Raw genomic sequence first — 18,917 nt, 5'->3', positions numbered from 1 at the left:
GAGAGAGAGAGAGAGAGAGAGAGAGAGAGAGAGAGAGAGAGAGAGAGTGTCATACACAAACAGCAGCGAAAACGAAGCAACTTTTTTTCGTTCAAATCTGATAAAATGTTAGATTGGTTGCGATTCGACTATGTAAAAACGCATCCCACAAAAATTTCGCTCTTTTATTTTACAAAAAAAAAAATAAAACTTTTTTCATCAGTAATGTAATGTATTTTTTGTGGGGCTCGAACATCGAAATTGCTTCGACTTTGAACAATAAATGCTGTGCTATCAAACAATTTTGGCTTTATTTCTCTTTAGATTTTTTTTTTTTTTTTTTTTTTGAAAGTACATCGAACAAATCTCTCTTTTTTCTTGTTTCTTCTTTTTTCAACACTCGGAGCGTCTCGACGAATCATCATCGACTATGAAAAGCGCCACACAAAATGCGTGCCAATTTTAAACTCAATTTTGTAACGATATATAATCAATATCGGTGATTCGACTTTTAGGTATTGAAATACAAACAATCAAACTTGGGACACTACAGAGGCTTTAACTATTCAGTCACCTATATTGATTGAAACGTGGCTTTTTATTCTTCTACTTTTACGAATAATCAATCTTCCAAGACATAAGTGGAATCATTATACCCCAAAAGACTGACGCACACAAAATTAAATTCCCTCCCATTCGATATAAGTGAAATTAAATGAATGTAATGATTGTGCCTCAAAGGCACAAATGACATTTGAAAACTTTAATGTACATCATGTACATTCAGTTCGTGCAAAAGTGGGGGAAAAAAAGCGAAGAGAAATTGCTCGAAACATTTGTGAATTTCAATTTTATTTTCATTCTCATTCAAATAATTTTATTTCTGAATTCATGAACTCTCTGAAGTTAATTGAACGAGCATATCAAAAAAAAAGTATAGAGTGTTCGATTGTTGACATTTTTATCTTTGCTGTAAAATCCAATATCTCTTCATAAATAAGAAGCAATTCCAGTTAAAAGTCAACAGTAAAAAGAAATTATGATTTTTTTGACGTATTTTTAGCATGGAAATGGATGAATTCCCCCATCGTCGGGCGATTAACTTAAGCAATTCCTTTGGGTTGTGATGTGATGTGTGTATTCAACACTAATTCATTTAATGCCGAATTAATAAGTAACATTTTCATTGCATGTCATGGCACATGATTCATATGTGTGTTGAAATGGGCCGACAAATCAAATACAAATCATTTCTTTATTCGACATTCAATAGAAATAATCTACTTAAGCCATTTCGATTTCAATAAAAAAAAAGAAGTCAAGTGCCATTTTATCAAATTATTGGCAGCATTTAAAAAGAAATAATATTCTACGCATAAAACACCACTTGTTTCCAATAGAAAAAAAATTGTGTTAGTATAAAGTGTTCGAAGAGCAAAGTCTATTTCAATCGTATATTTACAAATAAATAAAAACATGATGAACAATAACAAAGAATGAATTACAGCGATAAAACATAGCTCATACTTTTTATTTATTACATTTTCATTATTTATTTGTCTTTCTAGAAAATACTCAGACTTTTTTCTACACGCTTATCGCTTGCCAGTGTAATCGATTTTATGTTTAATCTAATTGCATATCAAAGCCCATGTGAACAAACGTACAATCCATTTATGATGAATGAGTATTCATCACCATTTCTTTGACCATGAACTACGATTTCAAAAAAAAAAAAAAAAACCATTTAAATGGTTTATGATTTACAAAGGAACAAAATAAATTGGACAGTAAATAGGGAATCGAAGATTAAAGCCATCCATCTATACAGCGCATACAAATTAAAAATTCAATAGCCTGAGGCTTGCGAATGTTGTAATTCAAAAAGCAAAACGAAAATGATAAAAGAATATTAATTGGTACTGCAATGCTTTGCGTTATTCAATGTTAACCGATGGTTTTTATTTGATTTAAATCCAATTTATTCAAAGCATTACACACTGACAGAGCATGAAGATAAAAGGCGGTTACATTTAATAAAATTACAGAGGCACGTTGTGAAGTCACGTGAAATATCGCAACTAACAGTTAGATTGTTTGCCATGAAAAAATGAACATTCATTTTAACTAAAACAACAAACTTTTTTACTTTTCAGACTGAAATACGGTAATTTCGATCAAATTTCAGTTATGTTTAACTTTTCAACCTTATCTCCATATGAAATTTACCAAAAAAGTGGCAAAGATAGTCAGTTCCAAATATACGTATGTGTTTTAATTCTGGAAAAGATCCGAAATTACTTTCGGATTAGATCTATTCCATTTCATTTAGGTAATCTAAAATGGGGTCCATGGGTCAAATTAGTTCCTTCCTTTAGGATTTCTAATATGCAGAGACCACCTTACTAGCTGGATTTTTCGAAAAATATTGAAATGAACCCCTCCGTTTTACCAACGTTAGAAGTTAATTACGTTGATATTATTGCCGTTCTATGCAGTTTTTTTTTCATTCATTCCACATTGATCAGTGAACTTCATTTAATTTTACGTACGCATTTTCACCATAATAAAAGAACAAATTGCATGACTTTGATGACACTGTGCAATGATTCTCGTATTCAATTTAACAATAAACCCAAATGAATTTAATCTGATCTTCTATTTTTTTCATAGATAATATGCATCAAGCAAAAAATATATAATACATTTTTTTGTAGAAATATTATACCAATTTTCTTTGTATGATATGTGCATTACAAAAAATCTTCGATTCTTTTTTAAAATGTGTGCATTGGAGGTTTCCCGGAACAATAATTAACGAATATCATTGAATTTGATGGAGATGACAAAGATTGCACAATGTGCACGTAACTGAATTCAACCAGCTGTGCAATTTAATATGTATGCACTTATTTTTTTAGTTTGTGTAATGCTATCATCAAATAGAGTTGTTAATGTGAAAAAAAAACGTAGAGTTGACGTAAAATCATCATGCTGCTTCAGTTTTTTATTTAAAAAAAATTGTTATTCATTTGAATTATTCGCGTGACTATCGTTTATTTTTACTTTTCTCGATTATATATATCAGAAAATCAGAACTATTGCGATTAGTTTGTTTACGGCGTATAACGAGTGAATACTGTTAAATTTCCTCCGAAATTTCGAATTTCAATAGTTTTATTTTTCAAAGATATTTTTTTCTACTGACCAACAATGTTCACCGTAACGGTATGGCTTGAGATTTTAATGGTCTCAATATGTGTATTATCATCGTGTTCGTTGGGTGCGACTGTCAATGATTTGAAATTGTCAGATGTCGAATGTTCAGCGGTTTTGGTCGACAAAATGGGCGAGCGCATGAAAAATCCCGATTTAGTAAGTGGAATTCAGTGTAAGCACAAACCGAAAAACAAACCAAATACACATTCAAGCAATTATATTTAGTTCGTCTCCACTTTCTAGAAAGTAACAATTCAAATGTTGATCTTTTTAATATTAAATGTATTCTTCAATTTTTAGGCAAATAAAGTCACCACCACAAATGAAATTGATTATAAAAAAGCGACATCAATTTTTGATTTTATCGTCAAAGACACCTATGGTGTCGACATGCCACTTGGGGATTACTGTAAAGGATATGTGACATTAGTCGTGAATATTGCTTCAACTTGCGGTTTTGCAAATATCAACTATGCACAACTAACTATGCTTGATAAAGAATTCGGCGATAGTAAGTTGGAATCGTTTTCAATTGGAACCACGAACCACATTTCATTTATTTGGTTATTGTTTTACAGAATTACGCATTCTCTCGTTTCCAATAAATCAATTTTATGATCGAATGCAGGAAGGTGATGGTGACGAAATGTTATGCCATTTGAAATTGCGATGTGCATCACTTGGAGCTATTTTAGCGAAGGTGAAATATTTTTTTTTTCATTTAATTATTTTAAACTAATCAATTTAAAAAAAAACAGGTGAATGCCAATGGAGACTCGGCCATTCCTCTCTATAAATATCTTAAAGAAGCTTTACCCGCAGCCGATGGAAAACAAGATCTTACGCTCAACTTTGAGAAATTCTTAATCGATAAGAATGGGAAACCATTCAAACGTTATCCGTTTACAGCAACCCCGATGGATATGCTTGACGATATTAAGTCGCTTCTATAAATCTGGCAGGGCTGAAGTTGGTTTGTTTCCAACGTCTTAGAAATTATGTTGTCTTAAAAATTGGATAGATTTTTATTTCACAATTTTGTTTGTTGGTGTTTTGTCTTTATTAAAATCAAAGTTTATTCATTGAATTTAGATTATTAGATAAAGATAGTCCAATGAATACTAGCACTATCATTCAACTCAACATCTGAATGAAACAAATAAAATGGATAGACTATAAAAAGTTATGAAGTCACCTATTGTTTATTTAATTATTATTGAAATATTGCTCATATTCAATTACCATTGGATTTCGATATGAACAAAGTGTACGTGTAAAATAATACAAACAATGACCGAATTGATTTATTCCACCAGATTTGAGAAGTTGAAGTAATTATTTCGATAATCAATCTGCATCTGGCAATTATTATTATGATGGAATTCAGCCAAAAGGTGGCATCATTTTCTCCCCATCTCACCGAAGAGTTTGTTAATGTAATGAACTCTACTGAATAGCATATTTTTTATTTGCATTCAACAAAGTGATTTGTTTGTGCTTTATAGACGATGTTGATAAAACAGACGTTATATTGAGATATTTACAGTCAGCTGAAACAGTACAGGCAGCTATTAGTTTAGGCACTGAAATGGAGCGACAACATGAGAAGTGATTGTATAAAAACACTTCCGTTCTTACATTCATGTTCTATTGTTTTAACCCCATTTCAGTGCCTGAAGTTTGCTGCCAGAGTTGATTCAGCTGGTTGTAAATATCTCAATCTAATGTTTGTGATAAAATTGTACTTGTAAGCACTCAGAGAGATTGATCAACAAATGATTTAAAGCAGCCTATATAATTCTTGGCAAACTCATTGCTAAGTTGAGAGAAATAAAAAAAAAGTTTTCAAAAATAAATTGGCCGTATCATTTTGAGTTAATAACGTTTTCTCATCATTTTCCCCCTATAAATTTCAAACCAACTATGAAGCATTCAGCAAAGTCCAAAAATATATCAAGTAATTCGAGCACGAAACGCAATTCTTTATGCGATTTAGTTCAACATCAAACTTGTAAAAAGATGTATGTAAATGAAGTGCATGCCGAAAAATGATACAAACGAAAAATGTTTTTGTTTGCCAATTAAAAAAAAAACTTTTTATTTAATTTGTTTTTTTAATCGGAACTTTTTTGTTGGTAGCAAAATGAACAAAGGTAAAGAAGGTTTTTGATTCAGTTTTATTTATATGAGAAATCGACATATATACTCTTTGGCCTTTGTTCGATTGAAAAATATAAATCGAAAAAAAAAACCAAAACCATTGGATTTACGCATGTTTTCATTTCAATTTTCTCATCAAAATCGATATTCATTGAAATTTCTTTCACTTAAGGAATTCATGTCTAATATAGTTTCGATGGAAAATTTTATTTTCGAAATTTAAGTGCAAAAACGCGGAACATTCTACAATCATCTAATAAAGTACACTTATATTCGTGAAGATTGGGGTGTATTCGAAGTGCAAAGTCGACGAATTTTCAATTACCAAAAAAAGGAAATGTTTGATTAGTTGAAATTCCTCAATTGTTTACTTAAAACTCAATGAACGGCACTTCAATTTTTCTAGAGTTGTAATCTCACGTTGGATTAGATATAATGATGCAATACTACGGTTCTACGACGAAAAGTCTAAACAGGTTTAAAAGAGTGATTCATCAAATGTATTTGATAAATTATTGAATTGTAATATTTTTTATTTAAAAAAATGCAATAATCAAAGGTCATAATCTATATTAAAGATCTTTAAAAATCATAAAAAAGACAATATTTCTCTTTTTCCCAACTCCATTAAAATTCATTCCAAATAAAATGTCATTTCATTCATTTATAACGACAAAAAAAAGGTAGCAACATATATCTTTCCAGTAGAAAGGTCACATCTTGTGGGAATAGTGTTGTAAAAAGCATACACACTTTTTTCTTTTTGATGATTGGATTTGGGAAACTGATTAGAAAAAAAAGCGCACAAAAAAAATCGATTGTGTGTAAGCAAAAAAAAAGACAATACTATCTTGCTATCAATTCCAAAACGAACGCGACGACAAGTTGATAGTATATTGAAGGGTCTTATATAACAATTCACCTAAGCCACACAAGAAAAATATAAATACTCTGGAGAATGTCCAAAAAGTAAATAGTATCTGTACTGAAATCCGAAAATAAACGCAGTTGAAAATGAAGTTGTTTTTAGTCGTTTTATTGGCTGGTGTATGGTCAACGGTAAATAGTTGTTTGTTTTTATTTTAAATGGTGGATTTTTGATTCAGAAACATTTATTATATTCGCTGATTTATATAGACCGCTGCTCCACATGCAACACCAAACATCATATTCCAAGAATATGGATTAGATATTCCAGTTTTCGACAACTTTCAAAACGTCGGCGAAGTTTTGAAATGTATTCAAACTGCAATCGATAGAGTAGTCGAAGAAAGTGACTTGGGACAAATTTGGGATGAAACCAAAAATAGTATCGATCAGTCGGTCTCTGTTGAATGGCCAAAATGCGTTGCCACCACAAATAAATACAAAAAATTGAAGTAATTATATTTTTTATACTTTTTCATTCAGAATTCATTTATATAATAGTAAGACATTCGCTAATAATTTTCTTAATTTTTCGTTTAAGATGCCAAGCCAACGTCGCCAAAAATGTCGCTGATACCGTTAACGTTTTCGTAAAACAATTGGCTAAAGTAAGTGTTTTAATTAAATGTTTGCGCCACTTGAAAAAAAAAGAGAATCATATAAATTTGGTTATTGAAATGAATAGATAAACAAATGGGAATTGGTGCAAGAAATCAAAGAAAAAGTCTTGACTTGGTGCTTTGAGTCAAATGAAGTTGAAGAATTTGATGCTCCATTCCTGAAAACTTTCCTCGCCCGTTTCGAATGTATTGCTTCGGCTCTCGGTGCAGCATCAAACGCCCTCGGTTTGCAATCATTGTGGGAAAAATCTCAACCACAACTTGTACATCATCTTGGCCAATGGAAACAATGTCAACAAGTTGAAAACACTGTCTTCCGTTATTTGTATGTGAAGAAAAAAAGAATTTGCATTTCTTCGTTTGTTTCGTGTTAAGAATTATTTTTATAAATTTCAAATCAATATTTTACAGCTGCGAAGCTAAAGAAGGAGCAACCACCTTCGTAATTGTCAGCGAATACATTAAATTGGCCGCTGCTCAACAACCAAAATTCGTTGCATCTTTCGGCACTTATTATAAACAAGATTGTACTGGAAAATCTTTTGCCGAGGAAGTGGATGCCGTAGAAGAATTTGATTTTGATCTTGACGTTGAAGAATTTGCAGCCAACCCAAGTTATTACAATCAATTTGCATGTGTTGCCAAATCCCTTGATACAGTGTCGAAAGCTCACGGTTTAGAATCATTATGGGCAAAAGCTCAACCAAAAATTGAACATAGTCTTGGCAAATGGAATAAATGCTTAGCTTCATCAAATCCCGTCTACGCTAAAGTGTATGTATTTGAAAAGAAATGCATATTCATGTTTGTTCCATTTTAAATGTTATTTTAATATCTACCATACAGTTGTCAAGTTAAACCTGGCGTTGAAAGCTTCATATACATGACTAAATACATTAAATTGGCCGATGCTAAAGACCCAAAATTCGCTGAAGCTTTTGCCGCTGATCATAATAAGAATTGTGCCGATCATTCATACGCCAATGAATTGGTTGAAACCTTTGTGGTCAATGGTATTGAGGCTTGTGTTGAAAAGCTTGTCCAAAAAATCAAGTGTGTCTCTGAAGCCATCACTGAATCCGTTCAAGGAACTCATTTCGAACAAGTCTGGGCTGAAGCTCATACTGATTTGACCCAATTACAAAATAAACTTGTTGGCTGTGCATCAAGCAACGAAGCTGTTAAGTAAGTTGCATTTTCATTCCAATAACCAAAGAATATTTAATTGATGTCTGTTTAATTTTTGCATAGATGCATCACTGAAACACTTAAGGAAAGCTACTCACTATTCGCCAAATTCTTAAAACACTTAAAAGAAGTAAGTTGAAAAAGTTTTTGCACAAGAAATAAATTAGCCATATTATTCTTTATTCACTTTGCATTTATTCTTAATTCATAAATTATCAGGCCAACTATGATGCTTACAACAAAATTAAACAAAACATCAAAAAGAAGTGCTACACAGCATAAGTTTGTGGAAAGTATGCATTACTCCGATAGTAAAACTCATATAAAAAATGTAAATGATATTCATCAAAATGAATGAAATTCTGCACATGCTAGATGAAAAAATAAATAAATGAATTTTAAATTTTAAAGTAAAAATTGTTTTTCTAATGAAAAACACAAACTAAAAACTGTTATTTAGATAGTTGAATAGTGTTTCATTTTCAGGCAGGAATAACACAAGTGTCTGTGAACATCTTGGAAAAATGTGTATGCTTGAAGAGTTTAGCGGATTCGTGCATTTCCATTCTCAACAAGATATATGAATGGTAACATGCACAATTTAGGGGACGGACACAAAACCTAGTAAAAACTAGTGTCATAGTTTACTGCTAATATTGCTAATATTGATATTTCACTAGTAAAAATATAAACGTCAAAAGCCAGCTGATCTCAAATTGAACTCATTTATTTTATTTAGTTTTCAGAAATTCTTTGATGAAGATTTGACATGTTTTTTTTTACTTAAAAAAATAAAAATTAAAAAAAGTGCAATGGCGTATAAAAATATGCGCTTTGTCATTGCCAATAACTCGTAGACCAATATTTTGATCAGTTTGATATTTAAGCATTACTAGTTAGGTTACTATTTTCTAGTCTTTCTAATGGTGGCCGTCCTTGCACAATAATAATAAATAAAAATTGGTTTTCAATTTTTGAATTTGATAGCATTTTTCTGAAAATGTGAAAAGGTCCCATTTAAAACTTCTAAACTATAATGACACACATTCTCATATGAGCTATCGTATCAATGTCAATATTTTCCTGATGATTGAGATGAACATTGAGATGAGCTAAGGAGACAACATTAATTGCTATTGAATAATATTTTATCTAAAAATCTAGATATTTGTATAGCTTCTCGTTGGATTTGCTTCTTTTCACGCACTAATTAAATTGGCGATTATTTTCAATCTAATGATAACCTAAATATTGAATGGTGTAAAACATCTAAATTTTGTCCAAATTTTTATACTTTTATAATTGGTTAACCATTTTTTCGTTATCGGTTAGGTAGTTGCTCACTGTGTTCGTACATATTCGAATTACCAAATAACAAAACTTGAGTAGACGAATCAAAATAATTTTAAAATACGATTCAACTCATTTTTATATCAAAAATGTGTCATATTGACTTGCTTCATAAGCTATAACATGGTTTAATCTACGTAAAAAGAGTCTTGTTTACATTTGACCAATAACATTCTTTGTTTTAAATGCCAGAATTATATATATATAAATTTCGCGAATGTGTCATAAATTTGATAAAAAAATGTACTTGTTAATCTATATATTTACAGACTAAAAACAGAAAATTGATTGCCGAAAAAAGGCGTATCGATAAACAAAAATTAAATATGACTGAACATGCGAAAACAATCGATTTGACTTAAATTTTCGTCGAAATTGTAAACAATTCTTACATCACAAATTGCGCTTGACTATCCGTTCGAATCAAAATCGATGATATAAATACTCTGCAGAATATCTGAAATATAAACAGTATCAGTTGTGAAATCGCACAATAAACACCTAAAAATGAAGTACTTTCTGGTTTTATTGGCCGGTGTCGGCTTAACGGTAAATAATTCTTCTTTTCGTTTGCATTTGAGTAGAAGAAAATTTAAATTTCTTCGATGGTTTTTGTAGATGGTGACCGCAGCCAACCCAAAATTGTCGTCCCAAGAATTCGAAGTATTCAGTGAATTTGATCAAAGACTCCAAGATTATGGGGCGATTGTTCGTTGTGTTAGTGATGTTGTAACCGAAGCAGTTGCTGGAAGTGAATTTGAAAGCGTTTGGGAAGAAACCAGAGCCAATATCAAACGTATTATCACCGTTGAATGGGAACAATGCTCAGCACTCGGCAGTGTTGTTGAACAAATCAAGTAAGCTTTCCTTAGCGAAAAATGCATCTGTTTACAGCATTCAAAGTTATTTGTGAACTCTTGATTAATGTTATTTTTTCTCTATAGATGCAAAGTAGCTCTTGTTCAAGTGGGCGTTGAATCCATTCTCAATTTTAGCCAACAATTAATTGCAGTAAGTTCATCATGTGAATTATTTAATGAGATATTAATTCGTTTGTTATTCGATTAGGCGAAAAAATGGGATTTGGTTCGAAAAATAAAAGATAATATTGTTAGTAAATGTCTTAAGAAACGTGACAATTTCTTCGAATTCGATGGTCAAGTTGAACAATTCGACACCTCATTGGCCGAAGAATTCAAATGCCTTGCTGATGTTCTCGGTAAAGTGTCGCAACTGCATGGTTTGGAAGCATTGTGGAAAAAGTCTCAACCACAACTGGAACACCATATTGGCAAATGGAAGCAATGCAGTAACGCTGGAAATACATTACTTGTCGTTCTGTATGTAGATTTGCTGTACAAATTCGTTTATGTTAAGTGTTCACCTTTTTAATTCACCTGAAAAATGTTCAAATTTACAGTTGTAATATAAAAGAGGGCGTTGCCACTTTCTCAATTGTCAATGAATACATTAAATTGGCATCGGCACAAGATGCAACATTCATGGCCGATTTGATAAATCAATATAAGGAAAGTTGCGGCGCTGAATCAAGCGGCGTTGAAATGTTTGCAGTAGAAGGAGTAAAAGAATGCGTTCGTAGACTTTCAAAACGAATTAAATGTATCTCTGAAGCTATTAGTGATGCTGTCAAGGATACAAGCTTTCAAAAAGGCTGGGAAGAATATAAAAATAATTTGGACAAACTTCGAAATCACCTCAAAGCCTGCAAAAATGAACCCACAACATCCGAAGCCGCAAAGTAAGTTTCAATCGACTAACAGCTCTCAAAAAATCTATTAAGCAATTGATACATTTGCTGTCTTGTTCATAGATGCATCAGAAACGAACTCAAATATGCGCATGAGATTTTCAGCAGCTTCCTTTCTAGCGTGAAACAAGTGATTTCTTAATTTTTTGTCCAATTAAATTCATTTCAAATTAAACCATCAATTAATAACCATTTTCTTTTCCATTATTCACAGACTAACATTGATGCTTACAACAGAATCATAGAAAACATAAAAAAGAGATGCTATGCTTAGCTTGCTTTATAATAAACGAATTTATGCAAAATATGCAAATGAAAATAATCGAAGCAAGGACATAAAAAAAGTTGATGTTAGATACATAAAAAAATAAATGACTTATTGCAATTAAATGGATTTGTTTTCTTGGTACCGAAATACATTTGACATCTGCATTTCAGGAACTGCTCCTCTGAGAAGGAGGAAAATGAGGAGGAGGATCCCCTTCTACCTTCTAAAGGGAAGAAGAAACGTTTTTTTGGAGTCAAAAAGCCATTTTTTTTATACGTTTTTCTCTATTAAGCTTCTTTCAAAGTAAAATAACGTGCTTTTATGAGAGAATGATGAAATAACATTAAGAAATGTACTACTGTTCCAAAGCACGACGACAATGACAGCTGGGCAACGCAGCAACTTCATTATGGTTGTCACTGTTTATGTTGGGTGGCACAAATTTGTACCATTTTTGATTTAGGCGATCGAAATTTGTGCCATTTTTTATTTTATTTTTATTTGTGATGGCAACCGCACCATGGCGCTACTGTCAACGTTGCTTGTCATCGTCGCGCTTTGACTGTTTCAGACTATCGCGCCTAGAAATTTAAATTTATTGAACAAATTGGAACTAATGACATACTTTGTCAAAATATCTTGACCTACTATATCTCAAAAATTATTTTAAAGTAAATAACAAAGAACCAATTTTTGGAGAGATCATTTTTAGGAGTTATTTTTCCCTCGCGTCAATCAAAATTACCCGAATGACTAGATATTTTCCTCGGTCAGTTCATTCGTAGTCGAAGTACGTAAATTATCTTAGGCAATCGGACTGAACATGACTCTTTGGAGTTAGGCAATAAAAATGCGTTGAAAGCTATTATTTATCGCTCTCAGAATTGCTTGATGTTGAATTGTATTAGACATATTAATTTAAATTATTTAGAATAAATCACCAAGGCGAAGGAACGCTGTTCGGTGCAGTTATTATTATTATTAAGCTGTAAAATGCTACAAATTTCATTTTTTCTTCTTTTTTTAATTACGAAAACTGGTTCAAAATAAAGAGTTTGGCATCTTTCAAGTTTTCAACTCATTTGTGATGTTTTTCATGTTTCGAGTGATTTATATATTGTAAAAATAACATGTTTTCATTTTTCTAAACTCTCAAGAACTGTTGACATATATGCTGGCGTAGACATTTATTTCGTGAATAAAAAGAACTCATTTTGATAAATTCGAATCACAAAATATAGATTTATTGCAACAGAATGCAGCATGAGCAAAACGTGTATATATAAATCACGTTACGCTTAGTTCACGGCACATAATCCTGAGAATTCTATTACGTGCTTCATTCGTTCGGATTACGGTTTAAAAGTCATATGTCACCATTCAAATAAAAGGGTTGAATAAAGTGCATATTTTGTTACTTTTTTCTTCTTCAGTAGAATCAATAATTGGTCAAAATATAATTCATGTTCATAACATGCACTTGCTTTTGTTTATCATCATATTGACATGATGAAAAATAATTCATTGATTAATGTTGTTTTCGAAATGATTTCGATCAGTGTGATGTGTCATCAGAATGATATTCTATTTTATGTTTAAATTCAATTTACAATGCAAACTCAATGGCAAAGAGAATAACAAAAAGAAAGAAATAAACATATGGAAATGTGATCTTGAGAATGTACTTGAGATATATGGAATGATCTAGACATCCAGACGAGTTTTTTTTTGTGAAATGAAAAAAAAAAAAATAAGAATAAGAAATGTGCAAAGAATGCGAGTTGATAACATCACGGCCAAAATGTCATTGTACATTTGTGAAATCATATGTGTAAATTAACTGTGAAATGATGTACGATTGATTGATTCGATGAACGTCAAAACCGTCGTCGTCGTTTGTTCGGTGGCGCGGACCGGACCGTCTTGTGAATTCGGAATATTCAAGCAACATCAGCAGCAAATGTCTTGTTCAAAGCAAGACATTGATGTGATTTTAATGCGAATGAACGTTTGAGCATAAAGAATATCTATCATCGAAATAATGTATGAGGCAGTTGTATTATCCTTTCGATACGGATGACATAACAAACCTATTATATTTGTACATCATCATATTTCCTCTGTTCGCCTCCCTTTCAACACCGTCTCCGTTTCTGTCGTTGTCGTCTATATCGTTGTCATATTCATTGTACTTGTTGTTGTTGTTATCAGTGATGGTGGTGAATGGCACATGCAGCGATTTCAATATATAGACTGAATCCACACTCAACACTTACTATCTGAAACGTGTTGAGTACATTGAATGTGGCGTTTGCCGCCGCGGGGTTCCATCATTTCCAATCGGCATTCCAACGATAAGACGCATGGGTTCCGCATGCAACAGTGCTCCGTATTCAATTGATGATATTGAATTAATCTGCAAACGCAACAACAACAACCACATTCCAAACGGAACGAAAAAAAACGCCACACAAATATACTGACTTTCATGAAACTATTTATTGGCACATATATTTTCAATATTATTATTTTTATAAATTCGCATAAAATGTCTGTTTTTCTCTTTCAATCTTGTTTTTTTGTGCATATTTTTCTTGCGGCTTACTTTGTGTATTTTATATTATAAGAATTCTATTTTATTTCCCTGAAAAGGTGATTTAATTTCTTGCGAAAATATTAAGTCGCCGTGCCGTGGTGGCTTTTGGGAGTGAAAGAATGTTTTGGTTTTGAAAAAATTAGATCAAAAGGAATAGCTCTTAATTAGCAAATAACAATTGAATTTATTAGTAAAATACACAACCAAAAACCAACCATATACGCGCAAAATGTACATGTCTCTCATTTATTTTGATTGTGGTACGATGGTTTTTACAAATGCAAGGCAGAAATCAAAAGAGGATCAAAATAGACCTAATAACATATTTCGCAGCAATACAAACCCGCAACAAAAACGAATTGTGGTTTTTTGAGTGTCTATTTGTTGAACTGTGTTGCGATGTTTGGTTGGCGTGCATTTATACTGAGAAATAAATGTGCCTTTCTCCCTCTCTCACTTTCTCTTCTTCGCAAAAAGGGGAGTTGGCACAACAAGAAAAAAATTCACTGCTTTTTTCAAAGGATTTAGCTTCTTATGTCCTATATTCTTATGCCTATCTTTTCCTTGTGCATTTTTTCTCTTCTGTTTACTTGATATATAGCATTTTTGCTTGAGTTTCTTATTTTCCCATGCGTTATATCCTATTTATAGATCCCAAAAAAATAGAACCAACGAAAAAATGTACGTTTTGTACGCGCAAGATGGAAAGAGAGAGAGAGAGAAAAGGCAGCCTATGTAATTGAAAATGTTTCTTGCCAGTTTTCCCTATTAATTTTTTTTCGTCGTTTTCTTTTCCTTTGAATTGACGTTTAATGCATATATCTGCAATTTTTTTTTTCGCCTAATAACATACGATGAGAAATGAGCCATACGAAGGAAAGAAAAAGGAAATAGAAAATGTGGGCGAAAAAGAAAGATGAACCCGATTCAGAGATAGATAGATAGATAGAGAGAGAAGGGGAGAAAAGGAGAAAGAGAATAGGCAAGTGGATAAAAGCGAAAAATTCTTCCAAATCGCATTTTAACTGTTATATACGACGTACTTTCAATATTACATAGTTATTTTCGATGCAAATATTAATCCGAAATCGCCGAGAGGGTTCAATTATTGCAGCTTCAACTTATTCAACTCTTGCTCTGGATGTTGTGCATACTTTTTCATGCGCCGTCAACTCAAACCCATCCCATTTCATTTTCCATAACACTTGTGAATCACTGGAGTAATCAAAAACTATAGACTCAATGAAATTTTATATGCAAATTGTGCCATCACAAAAGAGAGAGAGAGAGAGAAGCTTGCCTGCGTCGAATTGAAATTGTCTTCACTTTCTGCCAATTTCACAAATGAATTTTGCTCAAAAATCAAATTTCATCAAAAACGATGATCTTCAATACGGCATATATCCACGAATCGATCAGCTTTTTAATATATATTTTATGTTATGTACGTGTATGTGCGTCTGTGGCATTCTTTGAATAAAACTGAATTTATTAACGGAAAATTAAATCAAATTTCATTCGAATTTACGATTATGCTATGATTGGAGTGCTGTTGTTATTATTACAAGAGACAAGATGTACACGTTTTTTATTTGACAAAATTAACAACATTTTTAAGTCTTCGCGATGAGTTTCATTTTTATTCGCAGCGAATGAGTGTTACGAGCGAAAGCAAGCAGCATAATTTACATTGAGAAATTATTTCATGTTTTATGTTTTTCGTTCGTTGAACACATGCATATTATGGTATAATGCGTATAACTGTGTCGCGGAAAATGTGTGTGACTGATTTTGTGAGTATGTGGGTGTGCGGCGCTTCGTGAAAATCTTCCATTTATTGTATTAAAGCAAAGGGATAGATAACTAAATAAACAATAAAAAGGCATAGAGATATTGAGACGAAAAATGAACGAGCCATCCAAAGTAGCAACAGCATTAGCAAAATAGAACCAACGATATATCTATATTATTATTTTTTCCCGTTGAATCTCTAAAAGTAAAGCCGATAAGGTTTTATCATTATGTTCAGTTCCAGTATTTTCTCACATCTCACCTCTCCCTCGACGAATATTTGTTGAACAATATTTATTGTGCATGTACGACGTACGTATATTAGCTGTTTCGTGGGTTGCTTCAATCTCATCGGCTTTGAAAGCGACAGATAGAAAAAAAGCGTTAAACAGAGGTCGACGAACAGGCAAAAAATCGGAAACAACGGAAAAAGATATAAAAAAAAGTTCGAATTAAATCGAATATAATTCTAAATTGAGTGGAAATTTTTCAGAAGCTTTTCAAAAGATGGGATAGATTTTCACATTTTTACGGTCGAAGCAGTAAATCGCTTTATTATAATAACAGCAAATTTTTTTAAAAAAATTTGATGTAGCATCGATGTGATACACATCGTCATCGATGATAACAAGGAACAAAAAAAAAACAACAACACGAACATTAGCGGCGATAGAAAAATGTATATGAAAGCATTCGTTCCCTTTCGTTCGCCATTTGTAAACGCAATGAATCGGATGCTTGCACAACAAAAGATACTAATTTATGAAATGTTTGCATGGTGATGATATGTGCAAAAGTGAGATAAATGAAACCGTACTGTCAACGCTGGCGCTCATTTGTCTTTATTCACGACCGTGATTAATTAGGAATGTTCAAGTGAGAAAAAAAAGGATAGAGAATATAGAACAATCCCTCAACAGCACGCTCACACACATCAACGACACAACGACAACAAAAAGAATGGCGTTGGAAATTTGTGAATGAATCAGATGAGGAACGATGAAATTATGCATGAATTGAAAGCGTTTGAAGTCTTTCACAACTATAATCAACGGGATGACGATTAATTAAGTACTTGAAAACGCGTGAATTGTTCCTAGTTGAATGAAATGCCAGTGTCGAAATTTATTTTTGGGATGGTATCATTTTTTTTCCGACTTTCTCGTTAAGCTCTCTATCACTTCATGGTTTCGCTTCAAATTCTGCACAAATCATCTGCTATAGCAGCTTGAAAATGCTGTTTCGCGAATCTTTTGCGAAAGTTACTAATTTTTTTTTTATTCTTTTGAACAAACCGTATACACTATACATTTTGTGCAGATGCGAATGACATAAAATGTGCGCATCATTTTGCGGCAAAAGCAAACAAGCGGTGCGAGTGAGCCAGCAAGTATAGACAAACAAGCAACCGACCAAAATGGGGAATGGGATTTCTTATCTCAATGCTGATACACCATTATAATGGTTTGTATTCATAGGGCCGGGAATGGCTGCATTTATCATATTAAGAAGCTATCGGAAAGTTTAAATATTGTTTTCCATCCGCGATTTTTATGACTTTATTTTTTTTTCTCTCTTCATCTTATTCGTTCATCTTTTTCAAAACGAAGTTTTTACGATTGTTCAATGGTTTCGATGAGTTGGCTGTGTGGCCGTTTTGGTTTACTATTCATCGTTCCATCACATATAATACATTGAAGCGTATGGTTAGAGTGCATGTGACCTGATTCGGATACCAATTCACATAGAAATAATCGTTATTGTTGCTCATCATCATCACAATTTACCCGAAAAAAGAAGACAGCGGCTGCCACAATAACAACAACAGAACCGAAAGCAGCAAAAAAACACGTGCTAAATAAAGAATTCGTTCCTGGCATTGTATGAGCGTGTGTGTGGCCAAAATACGTTAGTGCAGAGGCCTGACATTGATATTAGAGTCATTGTCGTAAAATCACAAGAGTGGAAAAAATAATGCACGTTGAAACTGAAATTGGCACGCAAATGGCATTGCTTTTATCAAAAGGTGGCAAGCATTTTGAGTAGCCTTTTGTGACTTTCAATGTTATTCCTTTCGATCTTATTCGCCACCATTTTCAAATAGAAGACAACGACGAAGAAGAAAGCACACACGGACCAATGCATAACAGCATAACTTATGTGAATTGACATTTACAGTGCCCATTAAATAAACCGTATCCTAGTTCAATCTTATGACACCTTATGTCAGTCTAAAATGGTGCTTCTTTGAATGCCATGACGAAAATTGAGTGAATTCGCGGACTCGTTTTTCTCTTTCTCGATGCAAGCAAAACACAGTGGAAGCGAAATATGTTTGAGAATGAGATAAAAAGCGAATATTTATAAACATAATCGAAGCATTTTTCCATGTTTTGAAGTGAAAATAAAAATGAAAATCCAAAGGAAACAAAGGAAAGGCGTGAAAATCCAAGGAAACAAAAATGAAAGAAAAAAGTAGTCTTAAGATGATCCCATGAGAAGCCTTTTATATTCGTTGACGAAGAAAAAGTGGAAAAGAATACGGAGTGAAAGGCGAAAAGCTTTTGATTCGCTTATCGATAGAACTTCATTCAAGCATAGATTTACTTCATTATTAGGCAATTTCACAATACGATCTCTGTGAGTGAACTTCACACATATCGAAAATACGACGAGAAAGAAGAAAAAAAACACGAATGCCTTTGACACTACACACAAAAACCACATAAAATGGAATACTTTTTAAGCTCAGCTCTACAAAAAGACACGTGTCGCGTACGCGTTGTGCATTTCTTGAGCTCATACGTGCTCCGATATTGCTTACAATCAAATGATACACAATCACTCACAAAGTGAGAAGCAGCCAGCATTCAGCATCTGTAGCGCCTTATGAATTGCATACCGATTTGACATTTTTCTATGATTGATACATATACAAAAGTTCGCACATTAGGATGGTTCAACATTTCGCTTTTTTACTTGTCTCGAATATTCGTCAGACGATTGATGACAAAAAATGTCTTAGATTTCATTTTAATTCGCTTGGTGGAT

At 32.6% G+C, this 18,917-nt stretch overlaps 3 protein-coding genes across 3 annotated transcripts; all 3 read left to right on the top strand.

Moving 5' to 3' along the window:
* The first annotated feature begins 3,079 nt into the window (after positions 1–3,079).
* On the top strand, positions 3,080–4,392 carry LOC116352523 (probable phospholipid hydroperoxide glutathione peroxidase). The gene is made up of 4 exons (XM_031785180.1): positions 3,080–3,354; positions 3,499–3,709; positions 3,777–3,898; positions 3,957–4,392. Exons 1-4 carry the CDS (start codon positions 3,193–3,195, stop codon positions 4,149–4,151), a joined length of 690 nt encoding a protein of 229 aa, XP_031641040.1. The 5' UTR covers positions 3,080–3,192; the 3' UTR covers positions 4,152–4,392.
* Positions 4,393–6,311: 1,919 nt separating this feature from the next.
* On the top strand, positions 6,312–8,462 carry LOC116336604. Its single transcript, XM_031760553.1, has 8 exons — positions 6,312–6,417; positions 6,496–6,737; positions 6,827–6,893; positions 6,971–7,230; positions 7,317–7,679; positions 7,752–8,090; positions 8,157–8,223; positions 8,313–8,462. Exons 1-8 carry the CDS (start codon positions 6,373–6,375, stop codon positions 8,373–8,375), a joined length of 1,446 nt encoding a protein of 481 aa, XP_031616413.1. The 5' UTR covers positions 6,312–6,372; the 3' UTR covers positions 8,376–8,462.
* Positions 8,463–9,880: 1,418 nt separating this feature from the next.
* Positions 9,881–11,565, top strand: LOC116352456. The gene is made up of 7 exons (XM_031785065.1): positions 9,881–9,992; positions 10,062–10,300; positions 10,388–10,454; positions 10,512–10,783; positions 10,864–11,202; positions 11,275–11,341; positions 11,426–11,565. Exons 1-7 carry the CDS (start codon positions 9,951–9,953, stop codon positions 11,483–11,485), a joined length of 1,086 nt encoding a protein of 361 aa, XP_031640925.1. The 5' UTR covers positions 9,881–9,950; the 3' UTR covers positions 11,486–11,565.
* The last annotated feature ends 7,352 nt before the right edge of the window (positions 11,566–18,917 follow it).

Source organism: Contarinia nasturtii, unplaced genomic scaffold (assembly GCF_009176525.2).
Source record: "Contarinia nasturtii isolate CC-2019 unplaced genomic scaffold, AAFC_CNas_1.1 Cnas_scaffold_187, whole genome shotgun sequence".
In the NCBI taxonomy this organism is placed as follows: Eukaryota; Metazoa; Arthropoda; class Insecta; order Diptera; family Cecidomyiidae; genus Contarinia; species Contarinia nasturtii.
The sequence above is the reverse complement of the archived record's forward strand: the minus strand, read 5'-3'. Positions and strand labels throughout refer to the sequence as shown.